General features: G+C 37.0%; 1 protein-coding gene across 3 annotated transcripts in view; it reads right to left on the bottom strand.

Annotated features, from left to right (window-relative positions):
• Positions 1–20,843, bottom strand: part of SIK3 (SIK family kinase 3) — a 281,596-nt gene that overhangs the window by 128,629 nt on the left and 132,124 nt on the right. For all 3 annotated transcript variants that reach the window (XM_020989699.2, XM_020989700.2, XM_020989698.2), the window contains exons 2-3: positions 9,468–9,584; positions 829–892 (exon numbers count right to left, since the gene is read on the bottom strand). In XM_020989699.2, the coding sequence (XP_020845358.1) occupies positions 829–892; positions 9,468–9,584 (181 nt within the window). The remainder of the gene's footprint in view (positions 1–828; positions 893–9,467; positions 9,585–20,843) is intronic.

Consider the following 20,843-nt stretch of genomic DNA (forward strand, 5'->3'; position numbering starts at 1 on the left):
CCTAGATCTATAAACGAACAGAAATACATCCTACAATCCATATTGAAATGGAAACAGAAGTTCTTTAAAATAAAAATTTTTAAGTCCAATATATAAAAATTTCTTTTCTAAGAATGTACTAAAAAGAAAAGATATTTCTACCAATCTAGTTTTGTTTGTTTAACCTTTACTCCTTATTACTAGTGTTAAAAATATTTAGTCACAGCTTTCTCCTCCAAAAAAACAGACTTTCCTATAACTATCACAGTCTCCTGTTTATTTCTAAGCTAGTAGTGCACAACATCCTTTTGTGACAGTGTCACTGAAATAGCTGGGGAAAGCCTCATTGTGAGGAAGGGAAACAGTTGCTAAGGGGGAAAAAAAATCTTGAAAATTAGCAAGAGTCAAGGAAAACTGTGAACACATGGTACAGAATATGGCTTTATGTTTAAATATAACATAACTAAATGTTTCTGAGATTGCTTCCAGTCTCTCATTCTCATTCATATATTCTCTCCTCATCCTCTCTCCTCCACCCCCAACTGTGCATGCACTCACATGCACACGCATTCATGCGTGCACACGTGAGCAGAAAGGGCTTTGAGCAGCCTGTTGGAATGTGTGCTTGGTTTTGGATGTCTTTAACCCAGATTACCAAAAACTAGCTAGGGAGACATGGTGAGGCTGATGAAGTGATTTTTCAGGTTGAATCAAAAATATCGTACTCCACAGAAACTGACAACACTGAAGGGCAGTGTCAAATGACACCTGCACTAAAGAGACAAGGGCAAGGAGTACCAAGGTGACTTAACACAATTTTTGATCAAAGAATGTAATCAAGGTACTTACCAAATATTTCTCCTCCACTAGCATATTCTGTCACCAAATATATCATCCTTTCTGTTTCCATAACCTGGGTGCAAAAGTAAGAAAATGACAATGACATATATGACAAGAAGGAAAACTAATGATTCCTCTTTTGTCATACGAAAGGCTGACATCCATTACTACTTGCAAGAAATGTGAAACACTTGTCTTTTTTCCAAAGATATAAATGCTGGTAAGAAGCAGGTGGTGGTGGGGTGGAGCTTCATTCTTCAAAGTTCTTAAGTGTAGGAAACTTACTAATTGAGAGACATAGTCTCTCTCACCCTTGTTCCCACCAATGTCTTTATTTCTTCTCAAACTCCAGAGAATTGAGAAACAAGGAGCTGCCAAGAAACAAAGCCGAAAGTTCCTATCCAACATCAATCACTCAAACCTCAGAATCGCTTTAGGGAAAAGGGGGGAAAAACACTTAAAAAACCCAGGAACTATAATTGTGTACCTTTTCTAAGTGGAAATGACCATTTACTTCCAAACTATTAATTCACTTCTCAGCACAAGTTTAAAAAAATCAGTGTTTACATGCATTTGATATATTTTGCAATGTCTTTCCCTCAGCTATCTATGTTGTCACATTGGTCTTACATGCCTGGTATCCAGTACTGAGGCCTGGTATCTAGCAGGCAAGAAATTTAATGGGATTTTGAGCCTCCTTAGCGGAGACACTGTCCAACAATGGACAGGTGATGGTCTTGATGTATCTATACCATGCCATGGTCAGATCACACACAGAAGCACTGAATTCAGTTCTAGGTGTCACATTTTAATAAAGATATAGACAGCTGGAAGAGTATCCCAGAGAACAATCATCAGGACAGTGAAGGGTCTCTGGTTTCTCATGTCACTAAGAACTGATAACACTGAGGAGAAATCTTAGTAGGGTCATAATAACAGATCTTCAACTATTTGAAGGGCTACCATGTGAAAGAAGTGCTAGACCTGCTATGCTTGGTCCCAAAAGGAGGAGCAAGAATTAGAAAAAGGCAGGTTTAAGCTTGATGTAATGAAAAACTTCCTAACAATTAAAGTTATACAAAGTCTCCACTTAAATCTGTAAGACCACTTCTCATGTACACTGCAGAATAGATCCTTTATCAGGTACAAGTTGGAACAGTTGGAACAGTTTGATTATGAAATCCTTTCCCACTGATGGCCATGGTAGTTCCATTTTTCTTTGAATGCTGGGGAATTCATCAATACAATGGCAGCTGCCAGAGGACATAAAAATGAAAGAAAGCCCCCCCAAAAGATAAAGAGGGATGTGAAAATGTTACTAATGTTACATGTGAGAGTTGGGAATGTGGCTATATGTCTAAAAATTTGGCGAGCTGGTAAAACTGCGGGCAAGGTAGAAAGCTTTTAACAATCCAGATACAAGGCTGACCTACCCTACTTAAATCAATTTCTTGAGAAAAAATCAAAAGAGGCTATACTAAGGACAAAAGAGTACATTTTGTTTTGTTTTGTTTTGTTTTTCAAGGTAAATTCAAGAAGTATCTATGGTCTGTAGAAAAAAGACAAATTGGGTTCCCTGAAGTTTAGAAAAAGTTTTTCAGAAGGCACCAGATGAGCAAAAACTCCAAGTGGGATATACTTCTAGGGCAAGGCATGGGTGGGGACAAGCATAATTTAACCTGACCAATTTCAACAGGCCAATTCCTGCAAGCATAATCCATTTCCCTTTGTAGGGATTAATTCTCATAAGAAGCCTTCTATATTCAAGCTTTAACAACACATACTATTAAAACATGGCCTTTCTTTAAAGTCTGTGCATTGTGCCCTGAATTTGCTTAAGTTTTAAACATTTCCTTCAGTCATCCACATGCCCGGACCAGTAACAAGCAAGTATTATGGGATAATAATAACAAAGGTACTCATTTTAACTAAGTGAGAATGGGGAAAGAGGGGGAGAGCAAGTCCTACCCTTCACTAGGAAAGTGCCGTTCTGACATTCAGGCTTTTCAGTAGGGCTGCTCCCTATTCCCAAGGGGCAGCTAGGTGGTGCAGTGGATAGAGTACTAGGACTGTAGTCAAGAAAATTCATCTTCCTAAATTCAAATCTGGCCTCAGACACTTCCTCGCTATGCGACCCTGAGCAAGTCACTTAACCCTGTTTACCTCAGTTTCCTCATCTCTAAAATGAGCTGGAGAAGGAAATGGCAAACCTCTCCAGTATCTTTTCCAGGATAACTCCCAATGGAGTTATGAAGAGTCAGACACAACTGAAAAACAACTAAACAAAAACAAAAAGCTCCCTATTCGGACAGAATATATATTTGCCTATACAATGCACTGTCAGAGGTTTCAAAAATGCCTTCTGCAAGCCAATGATCACATCCTGTCCTCCCACTTATACATGGTCTGAAATTCCTGCCATTAGAGTTATTAAATTGAGTTGCGGTAGTGCTGTATCCAGAACACCAATTGTTAAAATAAAGATTAAAATAAATACCTAGAGGAAGAAAGCTGATAATATCGCTTGTCATTAAGACAATGACACAGAGTCACAGAATTTTAGAGCTGAAAGAAAACTTAGTGGTTATCTAGCATAATCTTTATATTTTAAAAATGAGGAAAATGAATTGTAGAGAGGTTAAGGAATTTCCTAACATGGTATGTCTAATAAGTAACAAAGCTAGTATCTGAACCCAGGAGAAGCAACACACTGTAGCAGAAAGAGTACTAGATTTGTACTGATAAGACAGCATTTTATTTTGGCTCTGTTACTTGCAGTGTGACCTAGAAGGTAAAGTAAAGGTATACCATCTTCCTATGGGGAAACAATAACATTATCGTTATGGAGGGCAGTTTGAGAGGTTCCAAAAGGCCCTGTCAAAGAGCCCTCCTAATGACCCTGGGCAAGTCATTTAACAACGTTTGCTTCAGTTTCCTCATCTTGTAAAATGAGCTGGAGAAGAACATGGCAAAGCACTCCAGTACCTTTGCCAAGAAAACCCCAATGGGATTACGGAGAGTCAGACACAACTGAAAAGTGACTGACTGAACCGATCATGAACAGCCCAGCTTAAAGAGTCAGGGGAGTGACAAACAACATACCCTCTTTGCAAATCACTATGAAATTCTCCCTACTGTTAAAAAAAGAAAATTGGGGGGGGCACGCGGTGCACAAAATAGCAGGAGTAGTAGAGAGACTTCAATTAGGAAATGGCTGAATAAAAAATACACATAGTATATGAATGATATTCAAATGGAACATCACTGCACTGTAAGAAAGGGAAAATATGAGGAATTAAGAAAAGCACAGGATCAAATCTCCTACCTAGAGCTGTGAAAGGTATATGATACACTTTTCTAATTATTTTAAAATCGATATCTTGTTTTTTCCAATATCAAAATTGCTCCCAGTTTTGCTCCCTCTATTCTACTGTGAGTCATCCCGTATAACAAATAATATATTTTTAAAGAAAACAAAAGGAGACCAAAAAAAAAAAATTCACAAACCCAATCAATACATTAAAAGAGTCTGAACTGTGGACAGTCTACTTCTGCAAAGAGGGGAAGAAGCTATCTTCTTGTTTCTCTTCTTTGTGCCCATGCTTGTTCTTTATCATTTTGCCACATTAACTTCTGAATGTTTTGTGGTTGTTCTTTCTATTTACATTGTTGTAGTCATTGCACATGTTATTTCCTTGGTACTACATTCTGTATCAGATCATGTAAATTTCACCATGCTTCTCTGTATTCATCATGGTTCTTACTCTTTAAAGAATAGTAATATTCTGTTACATTCATGTGCCACCATTTGCTTAGACATTCTGCAATTGATATGCATCTACTTTGTATCCATTCATTTCTTTTCTTTTTTTTGAGGCAATTGGGGTTGAGTGACTTGTCCAGGGTCACACAGCTAGTAAGTGCCAAGTGTTTGGTCTGAGGCCACATTTGAACTCAGGTCCTCCTTACTCCAGGGCTGGTGCTCTATCTACTGCACCACCTAGCTGCCCCATTCATTTCTTTGCTACCACAAAAAAATGCTGCTATAAACATTTTGGTGAATGTGACTTTCTTGTTATTAATGACCTCCTCAGGGTACAAGCCTAGCAGTATAATCTCTACATCAAAGGGTATGGGCAATTTAGTCACTTTATTTCCATAATTCTAAATTGCTGTCCAAAATAGTAATACTGATTCATAGCTACACCAAAAACACACTACCTTTCTGCAATGCCTCAAACATGGACTATTCCCATCTTGTGTCATCTGTGTCAATTTGCTGGGTATGAGGTTGTTTTTCTTTGCATTTCCCTTCTTATTAATGACTTGAAGTATTCTTCTGTTTATGGATTATCAATCATTTGTGAACGATTTGTTCATACTGCCTGACCATTTTTCTACTAGGGAATAAGAAAGGCTTGTGATATGTATATATGCATGTACATATACATACATATGTGTGCATGCATCTTTATATTTATATATTCAAAATAAATATGATTTTAATATTAAACATCAACTAAGACCCAGCCATATGTGTGTATATGTGTATTACATATACATACATACATACATCTATAAATGTATATATCTGTTCTATTTATCTTGTATACTCAGCATTTATCTGAGAAATGTGATGCAAAGATTTTTTCCTCATTTAATCACTTTGCTTCTTATATAGATACATCAATTTTGTTTCTGTTAAAGCTACTCAGTTTCATGTAATCAATGTTACATATTTTATCTTTGCTAATTGCTTTTATTCCCCATTTAGTTAAGAATATACCTCCTAGAACAATTTGGAATTAGGCCCAAAGAACTATAAAACTGCATATCCTCTGACCCAGGAATACTACTATGAGGTCCATATCCCAAAGAAATCAAGGAAAAGGAAAAGTCCCTTTATGTATAAATATATTTATAGCAGCTTTTCATGGTGGCAAATAGTTGGAAATCGAGGGGATGCTCATCAACTGGGGAATGATTAAACAAGTTGTGGCATGTGTTTGTGATGAGGTGCTATCGTTCTATGGGAAATGACACGGGGTACAGTTTCAGAAAAACATGGCAAGACCCATATGAACTGATGCAAAGTAAAGTCAGAAGAATCAGGAGATTACTGTGCACAGTAATAGTGACCTTGTAATGATGATGAACTGTGAAAGGCTTAGCTACTCCGATCAATACAATGATCCAAGACAATTCCAAAAGGCCCATGATAAAAAATGTCATCCACCTCTAGAGAGAACTGATGAACTTTGAATGCAGACTGAAGTATAATTTTCTCTCTTTATTTTTCTTGCTTTTTTTTAAGAATATGGCTAACATGGAAATATGTTTTATATAATTTCACATATATAATTGATATGATATTGCTTAATTCCATGAGTGGGGTAGGGGTGGAAAGGAAAGAGAGTATTTGAAACTCAAAATTTTAGAAGAAAACAATGTTTAAAAAAGTATATCTACTATTTAGTCCTACTTCTGTCACATACTATTTCTGGCCATGGAAAAGTCACCTAACCTCTCAGTGCAACCAGGCACCTCTGCAGGAATCTAAGTTACAGGTAAGGTGCTAATTTATTTAAGTAGAAGTAGTTTCTACACTGAGAGACAATCAAAAACACAAGCTACATGTTTATGGATATTAAGTGAAATAAAGTATTGCAAGGGTATGCAAAAAAAAAATATATATATATATATACCTCCTACATAAGTATATGATCTGCTTCTTTTCTAAACTAATTTTTAATTAAAGCGATTTAATTACTTTAATAATGCCTGCTTTACTTCCTTATTATTGGGGGAAATTCTAATTTATCCCCATTGAATATGATGCTTGCTTTTGGTTTTAGATGTTTCAATGTTTTGGCTTTTTAAAAAAAATTTTATCAAGCATATACTTTGTAGGGTTTTTGGCATAAAGTAGAGTTGTATTTTGTGAAAGCCTTTTTCTGCACATATTGAAATAATCATGTGGTCTTGGATGTTTATTTTTAATACTATTAATTATACTGATTGTTTTCCTAATGTTGAACTATCCCCATCACTGGATCAGGGATCCAACTTTTTCATAATGTATACTTTCTTGTATAAACAGCTGCAGTCTATTTGACAAGATTTTCTTTATAATTTCATAGGTATGGGTATGAGTAACAAAAGGAGAGAGTTGATCACAAAAGATAAAACAGATAACTGACTATATGAAACTGAAAAGCTTCTGCATAAACAAAATTTTAATGCATCCAGGATAAGAAGGAAAGTGATCAAAAGGGGAAAAAATCTTTTTATTAAATTTCTCAGATAATCCAAGGTATCCAAGATATATAGACAAAGGGTGTGTGTGTGTGTGTGTGTGTGTGTGTGTGTGTGTGTGTGTGTGTGTGTGTGTGTGAGAGAGAGAGAGAGAGAGAGAGAGAGAGAGAGAGAGAGAGAGAGAATGACCAAAGCCATTCTACAACAGAGAAGTGGTCAAAGGATATAATAGTTCTCAAAATGGCAAACTATTAACAACCATTTGGAAAACCTCCTCCAAATAACTAATAATGCACAGTGGATACAGCACCATACCTGAAATTAAGAAGCTCTGAATTAAAATACAGTCTTAGCTACTTCCAGTTGTGTGACTCAACTTCCATATGCTTCAGTTTCCTCAAGTGTAAAATTGGGGGTGGAACAACAGCTCCAGTCTCCAAGGGTTGCCATGAGACTCAAATGAGATATTTGTAAATTGCTTATTATGGTGCCTGGCACAAAGGAAGTGCCATGCAAATGTTAGATATTATTATTATTATCATAATTACTACTATGGCTTTGTAAGGTTTTACCCTACACCTAGCAAATAGGCAAAGGTGACAAAAGTTGTAAATAATCAATCCTGGAGGCACACTAGTGCATTTTTGGTGGAGCTGTGAGTCAATGGAACTATTTCGGCAAGCAATTTAGAATTATGTAAATAAAGTTACTACAATGTCCATACATTAAGAGTGATGGCACATGCCAGTAATCCCTGCTACTCAAGAGAATGAGGCTGGAGGAGTTTTTGAACTTGGGAGTTGAGAATTTTTTTAGAGATAAAGCTGAATGTCTGTACTGTCAGTAATACGGTAAGCCCCTGAGAAGGTGTCACCAAGCTGGCTAGGTCAGAAACAAAACAGGTCAAAGATTCCACTGCATTCACTGGGAAAGGGCCCATGTCTGAGTCTAGGCCTGATAGGAAGATCCAATTTCAGAAAAAAATTAAAATAACAAAGATACCCCCACACACACACTCCTTTACAGAAGCGAATGTCCACAGTCGTCATATACTAGATACATTTTCAGACCCTTTCAACGTATTGGTTGGGTTTGCTATTTTTTTTTTGTTTCTTCCTTTTTTTGTTGTTTTCTCTAAAAAAATATTATTTGTCATATGGGATGATTCACTGGAGTAGAGTAGAGGGAACAGAACTGTGAGAAATTCTAGTGATGTAAAAAACAAACAATAAGAATAAAATGTATTAAAAACAAAAGGATGGGAGTTTCTAAGACAATATATGAGAAATGATGCAGAATAAAGTAAACAAGAGAGAATATACACTATATTAAAACAAATGTAAAGATAAATAACACCGAAAAGTAGCCAATGACTGCTTCATTTTAATGACCAATCTTGGCCTCACAAGGTGGAAGTGAGAACAAAAAAAATGAAAATTGCATAAATTAAGATTTTGTCATGATATAAATAGAAGCTTCCTTATAATTTGAGTTAGCAGTGATATGGTCTACACCGGGAGGCAGAAAGCTCCTTGTAAATACTGAATGTCTAAGTATCATTAGACTCCTGTTCAGGTACAATTAAACTAGAGGGCCTCTGAGGTTCAGGCCAACTTTGAGATTCAAAGGTTAGGTACACACACAGGAAGCTAAGCAACAAAATAAAACAATCACCAACACACAATGCTGAATTCACAAGATCTCTGACTTTTTACAGAATCTCAAGGTATTATTTGGCCAAAATAAGAAGTCTAAGTTTTCATAAAATTCTGAGCAATTATAAAATCCTTGCTGTGAGGGGAAAACCAAATTAAGAATGAAATACAAGTCTAAACACTTACAGAACGGTTAGGAAAGACCCAGATAGGCTGAAGACCAAGGAAAGCATGTTACTGAGGGGGACACTAAGAAGCGGGAGCAGGGCTGGGGAGTGGGAGAAGCAGTTAGAGGATTGTTCTATGTCTGCACTGAGCTGCCTACTTTAAAATTTTGTGTAGGGCCAAACTCAGATTTTTAAGGCTAAGTAGAAGCAAATGCCTGGAGAAGGAAATGGCAAACCACTCCACCATCTTTGCACAGAAAACCCCAAAGGGGGTCACAGAGAGTCAGACATGCCTGAAAAACAACTGAACAACAAAAAGAAGCCAATATTCAGTAATAAAAATAACAACAGCTAGCATTTATATATGACTCTTCTGTGCCAGACACTTTACGTACTTTACAAGTATTATCTCATTTGATCGTCTCACAACAATCCTGGAGGAACAGTCTACAACGTCTATGCTACTGGTAATTCCTCCCCCAACACTACCTTTTTTCTCCAAAAGTGGAAGCACTACTACTAGGGTGGCTCTTCTTGGAGCTCTGAGAGAAAACGTCATGATTGTCTGTACCTGGTATAGCCTGATGATATGTGGATGACAGAGCATCTTCATAATCTGAACTTCTCGGAAAATCTTCTTGAGGTTTTCTTCATCCAGCTGGGTCTTATCTATGATCTTTATAGCAACCTTTAAAAAAAATACATACACATAGGGAAAAAATTTACTATAAAGTATTATTAAAAGTAGTTTATTTTTTAAAAAAAAGTAGTTTATTTAGTGGCAGAGCTAAGATGGTATAGTGGCATTAAGAATACAGTGAGCTCCCACTCCCTTACCCTCCACTGCGCCAAACAGATCTAGAAAATACACCAGATCGAATCCTTATGCAAAAATCCAATAAAACATCAGAGTGAGTCATTTTTCCAGCCCAGGTCAACATAAGGAGATGGCCAAAGAGGTCTGTGGACACACACCGGTAATGGAATATGGTCAGAAATGCTAGCCCTGGCAGGGTCAGTGGGATGGAGTCAATCGGGAGGGAGATGCTGTGCACCAGGACAAGAGGAGATCCTAGATTCAACACAAATAAGGCCAAACCTTTGTAGGGGGCAGAAATAGGTGAACACATGGCACTCTGTCACTCACTCTCAAGTCACAGATCGAGGAAGGAAGGAACCCGGGGTGGCAGTACAAGATGAGAAGACTCATCTACCCTGTACATTCAGCAAGAAGCACATTCAGAAGCAAGAAACAGCTGTGTGGCTTTGATCCCAGGAGCGCAGTGGGATCTCAGTTTCAACTTCTAACTCAACCAGAAGCACATAGAAGAACACAGAGGGCAAGAATACTAGATTAAAGGGAAGCCTACAATTCTGTCCCTCTGAACCAGCAGATCTTTCTAGCTGGGGCTGAGTCCTGTAGCAGTTTATTATTGCTTAGACACAAATGCAGCTCAGGAACTTGCAGAGCTCAGATCAAGGTGGCAATGACCAGACTTTGCCCTGAATCTGACCACTTTGAAAATACTGAAAGCTTGCAGATCCAGAACCTGAGCTGCCAGTGGGATCCTGGAATAACACAACACTCAATGTGTCAAGAAAGCAGTAGAAGGACAAATCCAGACATTCCCTCCCATTCCCTCCAAAAGTGCAAAGAGGCTAGTAGCCCTAACACCAAGTCTTAAGTCAGGAAGTAGGATAAAGAATGAGCACACAAAGAAGCTATTGTGGTAAAAGGGACACTTAAGATACAAAACTAGAAGACAAAACACCTACAAGCAAAGCCTCAAAGAAAATACAACTTGAACACAAATTTAACTAGAATCCTTGGAAGAGATGAAGCAAGAGTTTAAAAAAGATTTTTTTTTAAATTTTAATAAATTATATGGATGCTATAGAATTAAAAATTGGAAAAGAAATGAGAGCTATGGAAGAAAGAACTGGAAAGGAAATAACAGCTCATCACAAAAGGTATAGCAGCCAACTCCCTGAAAATCTGAATCAAGCTCTTGATTCCATAAGACAAAAAGAAGTATCAAAAAACAAGTCAAAAGACTATAAACTAGAAGAAAATGCCAAATAGCCAAAACAAATTGCCTAAAAAATAGATCGGGATAAAAACTTTAAGAATAATTGAACTAAGGCAAGGGTAGCCAACATGATGATCTCAGATAAAACAAAAGCAAAAATGGATTGAATTCAAAAAAAAGGAAACTACATTTTGCTATAAGGCATCACAGACAATGAAGTATTATCAAAAATTTTTACACCTAGTTTCTCTGATAAAGGCCTCATTTCTCAAAGATGTAGGGAACTGAGTCAAATTTAAAATTTAAAAATAAGAACCATTCTCCAATTGATAAGTGGTCAAGGGATATGAATAGGCAGTTTTCAGAAGAAATCAAAGCTATCTACAATCAGGAGGGGCACAGGGAGGCAGAGGGTCCGGGCCCACTGGATACCGCCTCTATTAGCCCCTCAATGAGCATAAACTTAGTGTCTTTGGGAAGATCCTACAAGCAAAATGGACCTGTTGGCAGAGCATAAACTGCTCTACCTGGAAGATACAGAGGACATGCTATTGGTCCTCTGGGGACAATTCAGTGTGTCATTTGTGGAACAGGCCCCACCTCTGGCAACAGAAGGGCCAGGGGAAGAGAACATAAACCTTGGGCCAAAGGCACTGTCCAATTATCTCCTCAACCAGAGGCTCAGAATTGATGGAGTTAGCAAATGCCCATAAAAGTCAATGGCTGCTGCCTAATTAGACAATGGGCTCATTGTGATGTCCCCACAACATCTGCTTCAAAGTATATAATATTCAACTGTATCTCACCCTACCTTAACACTTGGAATCTGAAGTGACTGCTGAAATCCAGATGAACAAGAGGCTGGTCTTCCTGGACCTTAACCTACTAGATCACAGGAACAGAAACTCTGACCAAAGCCTTCACGTGGATACCAGCACTTCTAATCAGGAAATGTGTGGACAATTGCTAACCCCATCCCCTACCCTACCCCTGCCACCTCCACCTCCCCACTGCCAGATGAATCTAGAAAGAGACCGCCTTCCTGGATTCTCTCCCTGCCTATAGAATATAGGAAAGAAACTATGGCCTGAGCACTCCCTCCAACCCCTCAAATGCCCTCACCAAGTCCCTACCATTCCCATGATGTCTATTTCAAAGTATTTAGTGTCTACGGTCTTACTCAACCCTCATTCTCTTCCAGGTTCATGCAGAAAGCAGGGCATCCCTAGAAACACTCAGCTGCAATTCTTATAAGGAATAGCCATTATGAAAAATAAAGCTTTCCTCTCTAAACAAGAAATTAAAACAAAATAAGACAAGAATTGGACTACCTGAAAGCCATGCCCAAAAAAGAGCCTAGACATATTTCAACAGCTCATAAAAAAAGAAAAAAGCTCCCATGATCTCTTAGAACCATTGAGCAAAGTAGAAAAAGAAATACCCTAGTCATCTACTGAAAAAAGAGGCTAAAATTTTTTTAAATTCCCCAAAATCCAGAAAAGTCCAGAGCTTCTAAATAATAATAATAATAATAATAAATAATAATAATAATAAAGTAACAAGGAGCCACAGTCAGGATCACACATGATTTATTAGCCACCACTAAACAGGAGTGGAGAACTTAGAATATGATACTCCAGAAGGCAAAACATATAGGCTTACAACCAATAATAACAGACTGAGTATAATCCTACTAGGGGTAGGGAGTAGGGGTACTGTATCTTTAATGAAATAAGGACTTCCAGGCATTCCTGATGAAAAAAAACCTAAGCTGTGTAAAAAGTCTGAAGTTCAAACATAGGAGTTAAGAAAAACATAATAAGGTAAACAAGAATGAACTATCACAAGGGACTAAGCAAGGATAAACTGCTTGCATTCTAATATGGGGAGATGATACATGCATCTTTACTGAACCCTATCATCATTGGGGCCACAGAAGACATCTAATTAGGCAGAAGGCCTGGGAGTGATTTGGTTATGTCTTGATGATCTCGAAGAAGGGAAAGGGAGGGGATGAAGAATAGATTAGAGGGATAGGGAAAAGCGGCTTAGGGAAAATTATATCACATAATCAGGGTACAAATAGATGTCTATACAAGGAGAAGAGGCCAATGCTTAAACATCTCTCTCATCTGAATTGGTTAAAGGAAGAAAGAATAAAAACAAAGAGAGAGAGTGAGAGAGAGAGAGATTTAAGTACAGAAATACATTTTACTCAACAGGGAAATGGAACAGAAAGAAAGAAGGGGAATTAGAGATAGGGTATAGTAAAGGACAGATTAGTTCCAAGTAAAACAAAGTCTAAGGATATACAAAAATATTTAAAGCTCTTTTTGAGGTGGCAAAGAATAGGAAATCTGAGGGCTGTTCATGTACTGGGGAGTGGCTAAACAAACTATAGTATATAAATGTGGTGAAATACTATTGGACTATAAGAAATAATGAAAGACTCAGAGAAACTTGGGAACACTTAAATAGACTAATGCAGAATGAAGTGAGTAGAAGCAGAACAATTTATACAATGCCAAAATATGCCTAAAAACCAACAATTTTGAAAGAGTTAGGAACTCTGAACAGTATAATGAACAACAATTCTACAGGAGTATGATGAAATATGCTACCCAGCTCCAGAGAGAGAAGTGAAAGATGTGGAATATAAAATCAGACAGACAGAAACACAGATACAGATAAAGATACAGATACAGATGCAGAGACACAGACACACAAACACACACACATGACTTGTTCAATGCAGAAATTTATTTTGCTTAACTACATATACATACATATGTGTGTAACAGATGTGATAATTTTTTTTCACTCTTAATTGAGGGGGAAGGCAGTTGAATATTTGCTGATAAAAAAACTAAAAATTTAATTTTAAAAAAGTATTTAGCATATTATATTAATTTTGGAATAAGATTACAATACATAAAATACATATAGCTGCTAAATTATTCCCAAAAAATAACAATAAGACAATTGAATTCATTTTTTTAAAGTGAGGACAGGAAAGAGTCCTAACAAGTTAGTCTCAGAGGAAAAAAATCTAAAAATCAATACGTCTTCTACCATTTCTTAAAACTCTAATACTATAAAATCCACAATTAAAAACTTCTGATTATTCTTCATCCTCAGTGATGTTCAGATCAAACCTGCCCTTGGATACATAGTGATGGTAAGTCAGAACACTCACATATGAACACTGTCCCTTGTCACCAGGACAAGTGGGGTTCTACCACCAAATTCTAAGGGATTATGATAAAGGCCATTTCTCATTTCATAAAATGTCAACGGATATGAATGAGTAGTTTTCAAAGGAAGAAACCCAAGCTATCAATGATGATGTGAAAAAATGCTTCTCTTAGGTTCCATCTCACACCTATCAGATTGGTAAAGACGACAAAAAAGGAAAATGACGAATACTGGAGGGGCTGACAGAGCTGTGAATTGGACCAGCTATTCTGGAAAGTACTTTGATGCTATTCCAAAAAATTCAGCCAGTGATACAATGAGGCTTATACCTCAAAAAAAGGTCAAGGAAAGAGAAAACAGATCTATGTGTACAAAAACATGTGATTTTTCCTTTTTTTGGTCATGGTAAAAAGGCACTAGGAGGAGGCAGCTAGGTGGTACATAGGGCATTAGTCCTTGAGTCAGGAGGGCCTGAGTTCAAATCTGGCCTTGAGACGCCAGCTGTGTGACCATAGGCAGGTCACTTAACCCCAATTGCCTCAAAACAAACCAAACCAAACCAAACAAAACCAAAACAACAAAGCACAACAAAAAGCACTAGGGGGTACAGTGGTTAGAGCACTGGGCCTGCAATCAAGAAGACCTGAGTTCAAATGTGCCCTCAGACAATTACTAGCTGTGAGATGTTGGGCCAAGTCACTTTACTTTTGTGTACCTCAGTTTTCTCAAGTGGAAAAGGGGGGGAAATAATAGCACCCACCTCACAGGGTTGTTGTGAGGATCAAATGAGATAATAGCAGTGTCTGTCATATAGGAGGCATGTAATAAATGCTTATTCCTTTCCTCCCTTCCCTTCTCCAATAACCTGGAAAAGGGAGTGCCCATTAATTAGGGAATGTCTGGACAAATTATGATCTATGAAGACAATGTAATATTATTATATCATGAGAAATAATGAAGTGAACAGAATTAAGAGAACACCTTACATAACAACAAAACTGTAAAGGCTTTGAAAACTTTGAAAAGTTTAAGAACTCCAATCAACACAGTGACCAACCATAATTCCAATGGAGTGATGATGAAATATGTTACCTATCTCTTAACAGAAGTGATGGATTCAAGATGCAAAATGAGACAATTTTTTGGACATGGCCAGTGTGGGAATTTGTCTTGATTAACTATATATATATATATATATATATATATATATATATATATATATATATTTGTTGTAAGGGTTTTGTTTTGCTTTTCTTTTCAATGTGAGGTGGAGAAGTGGGAAGGAAAAAAAAAAGTTTATTAATTGAAAATACAAGAAAGAATTATAGATTAATCTTACTTCTTTTTTGACAAGATTACTACAATAATAGGGCCCTTCCCAAAATCTCCCAGACATCCTTGTGAAAAAGCTGGAGAGAAGTAAGTTAACGACACACAATACAGTTAGATGGGTATGGAACTAATTGAATGACTGTGTCAATAGAGTGTTGTTCAATGACCAAAGGTCAACACAGGAGGGAGATGTGTAATAACATACCACAGGACCCTGTTCCTTAGCCTTTTCCTATCTGATATTTTTTAATTAATGACATGGATGAAAGTAGAGATGCCACACTTGTTCAATGGGCAGCTGACTGAAAAGTGACAGGAAAAGCTGATACCCTGGATAACAGGGATTCCAAAAATATTCTGACAGTAGAGAACAGTGGGCCGAAGCTAACAAAATAAAATTTGATGAGTCAGCATCAAGTTTTACATCTGGTTTAGAAAAACCAGACACAATAATTCAAGATGGCTAGAGAGCATTATTTTATAGTTTTTGAGTACTGCATCCAATTTTGGTCCAACACTTTACAAACCTTAACACACCCAGTGTAGATTATGACACTGAGAAGCCTTAAAGCATGTCTTACAAAGACAGAAAGGAGGTACTTGAAGAGAAATCTAAGAGAGGGAATGGATACAGAAGTATAGAATATTTAACGGAGGAAGATATAGAAACAGAAATTTGATACTTGTCTTTAAAGGTATAAAGAACTGTATCATGGAAGGGAATTAACTTGCTCTCTTTTGCTTACAAATGAAATCGGGACACAAAGGAGGGAATTACAAGGAAGCTGACTTCACCTTAATTTTTTTTAAAAATTGGAGCAAAGATGACCATAAATGGAATGAAGATGATCACTTATCATGGCTATTCTAGAGAGTATTCCAGCTTTGGGCCTTACAATCTACACTAATACAATGCCCTCCAGACCCCTGCAAGACTGTCATTAGATCTACACCATAAGAATCCCTAAGCCTTTCCATCAGTTCCACAGCTGAACCCTCCCACATATAGTTTGTCCCAGTATAACATGAGCCCCTGAAGAGCAAGGACAGTCTCATTTTTCTATTTCTATCCCTAACACTTAGCATATTGCCAGGTACTTTTTCATTCATTCATTTGGGCAGGGTTTTGGACCAGACAACTTTTAAGATCCCTTCTAAACGTGATTCTATGTTTATTTGGGTGGAAAATTAAACATTCCATTTGACATAGAGGACAAAATGACTCAGTCAATAAGCAGTATCAAGTACCTACTATGTGCCAGACACTGCACAAACCTTTGCAAGAGAAAATCACCTGTTCTTATCCACTTTCCTAGAACGCAGTCATATATTACAAATATTTATCATAAAGCTTAAATTTGCTTTACAAAGCAATGTCATACTAGTGTTGAAACTGCTATTTCCCTACACTATAGAAAGTTGGAGAGCCAACGGGATACCCATCAATTTGTGGATGTTTTTCAGAACCAAATGCTTTCTGCCAGCTGATGTGGGAAGATCATGAAAGGATGGTAGCTGGAAAACATGCATTCCATTGAGGAAAGTCAGGAGCCACAGGATGGAACACATGGCAAAATTTGCCCTGAGTTGGCTGAACCAGAAGGCAATGAGCTTTTTTCTTTTCTTTTCTTTTTTCCCCGCTACCCTTCTACGAAACAGACATATAAGACCAGCTAACTTACAAAACCATAAAGATGCTATTTGGAAAAGAAAACTCATAAACCTCACTAACTGGTTCACTTCAACAACAAACATTTATTGAATGTCTACAATGTGCAAGACAATCCACTAAGTGCTGAAGATACAAGGAGAGAATTAGAATAGTCTTTCATATGATAATAATGTATATTATTATTACATGGTATATGTTAAATATTAAGCCATGGATACAAAAAGGGGAATTATGGTGGCAGGGATGTACAAGACACAAACCCAAAAGAAGACAAAGAATGCAAAATGTCTTAGAAGCAAAGCCTCAGAGAAAAAAATTGGACACGGATTCAACTAGAACTCTTGGAAGATATGAAGCAAGAGTTAAATACAAAGAGTTAAAAATGTTTTTGTAAATGTGAGCGCTTGAGGAAAAAATTAGAAAAGAGATGACAGTTATGGAAGAAAGAACTGGAAAGAGAATTAACAAGTTAGCACAATAGGTATAAAATCTGGCCCACACAACAATCTCCCTAAAAATTCAAATGGACCACATATAAGACAATGACTGCATGAGACAACAAGAAATATTAAAACAGTTTAAAAGCTGGGGAAAAAATAGAAGACAATGTATAATATCTCATGCAAAGACAGAATGACTTGGAAAACAGATCAAAAAGAAAAAATTTAAGACTCATTGGGCTATCTGAACACTAGGATAAAAAAAAAAGTCCAGACTTCTTATTTCAAGAAATCTTAAAATTGCCCAGATCTCATTGAAACAGAGGGTAATGGAGCAGCTAGGTGGCATAGTGGATACAGCACTGACCTTGGAATTAGGAGGACCTGAGTTCAAATCCAACCTCAGACACATAATACTCACTAGCTGTGTGACTCTGGGCAAGTCACTTAACCCCAACTGCCTCACAAAAAACAAAACAAAACAAAACAAAAACAGATGGTAACGTTGAAACAACAATAACAACAACAAAAATCTATCAGTCACCTCTTGAAAGAAATCCCAAAATGAAAATTTCTAGGAACATCACAAAGAAAATCCAGAGCTTTCCAGGTCAAAGGAAACATATTACAAGTAGCCAGAAAGAAAGAACTGAAGTACCAAGGAGTCAGTCAGGATCATACACAATTCAGTAGTAACTACTGTAAAGTAGCAGAAAACTTGAAATATAATATTCTAGAAGGCAAAGAATATAGGCTTACAGCCAAGAATAATTTAACCAGCAAAACTGATTACAATGCTACAAGGAGGAAAATAGACATTTAATGAAATAGAGGACTTCCAAGTTTCCTGATGAAAAGAACACAGTTGCAGAAAAACTTTGAAGTTCAAACAAAGGAGTGAAGAGAAACATAAAAGGGTAAACCTGAATGAACAGTGATAAGGGATTCAACAAATATAAAATACAGAGAGATGATAAATGTGTGCCCTCTGAAACCTATCAGCATCAGGGTTCATAGAAGGAGTCCAATTAGACAAGGCATGATGATCTTAAGAATAAAAAGACAGGAAAAGAGGAATACATTGGGAATGAAAGGAAAGGAAGATTAGGGGAAACTGTCACATAAACACTGTGTAAGTAAAAATCTATACAAACAAAAAGGAGGGGTAGGGGAACAGTGGACTCTTTAACCTGATTCTCATCTGAATCGGTTAAAGGAAGGAAGAATACACACATACCCACATGGTTGGGTACAGGAAAACATTTTACTTAACAGGGAAATGTGAGGGAAAGAGGAAAAGGAACAAAAGCAAGGGTAGATTAAAGGAAGAATTGATCCGAAGCAAAACAAACTTTAATGATGTACAAAAATACTGACAGTTCTTTTTGAGGTGGCAACGAATAGGAATCTGAGAGGGTACTCATAAAATGGGAAATGGATGAACAAATTATCATACGTAAACGTGATGAATATTATCGTTCTGTAAGAAGTGACAAAGGGATGGTTTCAAAGAGACCTAGAAGGACTTGCATGAACTGATATGCAACGGAAGGAAAAGAACCTGGAGAACAGTTTATACGTTGATAACAACATGGTAATGGTAAACAACTTTGAAAGAATTAGGAACTCTTATCAGTCAAACGACCAACCAAGATTACAGGACTGATGATGAAACAGCTCCCTACCTCAAGACAGAGAGGTAAAAGAACTCAGAGAGCACAATGAGATCGATATTTTGGGCGTGGCTAAGGTAGAAACATATTTCTATTAACCATACATGTTTGTAACACGTTTTATTTTTCTCTAGTTCTCAAATTGAGTGGGAAGGGGAGGAGGAAGGGTGATAAGGCAGATTTCTGCTAATTGAAAAAAAAATAAGGTTTTAAAAAATGAATTTATTAATTCCTTAGACAAAGGCTCTAGAAAAACTACATGATGATGATGCTATAGAAAATATCCTTAAATTTAAGTGCTAAAAAACAGTATGAAAGAATTTACCTTTATCAAGGAGAGGGATGTTCCTAGGTCATTCATTCATTCCTGTTTTGCTGGGATGCCACTTGATATTTTAATAAAACAGAGAACTAACACAGTCTGACCTGCCTCATCTGCAAATAAAAGTGTAACAAAAAATTGTTTGTCTAGAGCATTAAAGAGATGTCATTGAAACTCTGTTTCAGAGAAAGGGAAGGGGATAAGAATTTTTGTAAAGCCTGCTATGTGTGAGGCTCTGAGCTAAGTACTTTTTACAAATATCATCTCTTTCAATACTCACAACAACCCTTTGAGGTAAGTACTATTATTACCTCCATTTTACAGTTGAGGAAGCTGAGGCAAACACAGGTTAAATGACTTTCCCAAGGTCATACAGCTAGCATAATTGTCTGAAACCATACTTGAAATCAGAACTTAATTCTAGGCTCAACTTTCTTTCTATCATTGGTGTAGACAGACAGACAGACAGACAGACACACACACACACACACACACACACACACACACACACACAAAACACATATGCTTCCTCGAAGCTGACCAACACTATGACTGTAACAAGAAAATAAATTCTTGCTGGAATTCATGGTCCAACAGAGGAAATAATTGAGTTTTTAAGAGTTAGAAGTCACTAAGACTTTGAAACATTACGTTCCAAATATTTATTCCCAGAACCTTAACTAGGGTACAGCAACTGGAGTTCTGGCACCAAGCACCAAAATTTAGAAGGTGCTGGCTGAACTTAAACTCCTTCAGTAGCACAGAAATAACTGAGCTTAGCACCTAGTTAACAAGAATAATGATTTGAAATAGAAAGCTACCAGATGGCTTATACTTCCTCCCCTGGGCTGCCACTGGTCCTGGGGTCTTGGCTCCCCCACCAAATAGAATTTGTTTCTGAAAAATTGATTTAGCAATGCCTGTACTGCTACTTGCCTCAGTAAAGTTTTATAAAACTTTCTGCAGAAATTCAAAATGTGAGTTATAGTCCAGTAATTAATGATTTGGAGTCAAGCTTAACCTTGTAAATTATACTAAGAAATAACACCCTGCTTGCTTGCTCATGTGGAAGTTAAATACATCGCAGTATCATCTCTGTATTTATTATTTTGCTTTGGATTCCTTCCTAACAAACTTTTGGCTACCTTAAATGAGTTGCTTTATTGGCTGCTCTGTGTCTGAGAACAAAGTAAAAGGCTAACTACTAAAGTGAACTGGATTTTATTCTAAATTACAAATTACGTACAAAAAGGAAGGAAATGCTGACAGTAGCAAATAAAATA

This window comes from Phascolarctos cinereus, unplaced genomic scaffold (assembly GCF_003287225.1).
Source record: "Phascolarctos cinereus isolate Bilbo 61053 unplaced genomic scaffold, phaCin_HiC Scaffold_726;HRSCAF=1367, whole genome shotgun sequence".
Classification (NCBI taxonomy): Eukaryota; Metazoa; Chordata; class Mammalia; order Diprotodontia; family Phascolarctidae; genus Phascolarctos; species Phascolarctos cinereus.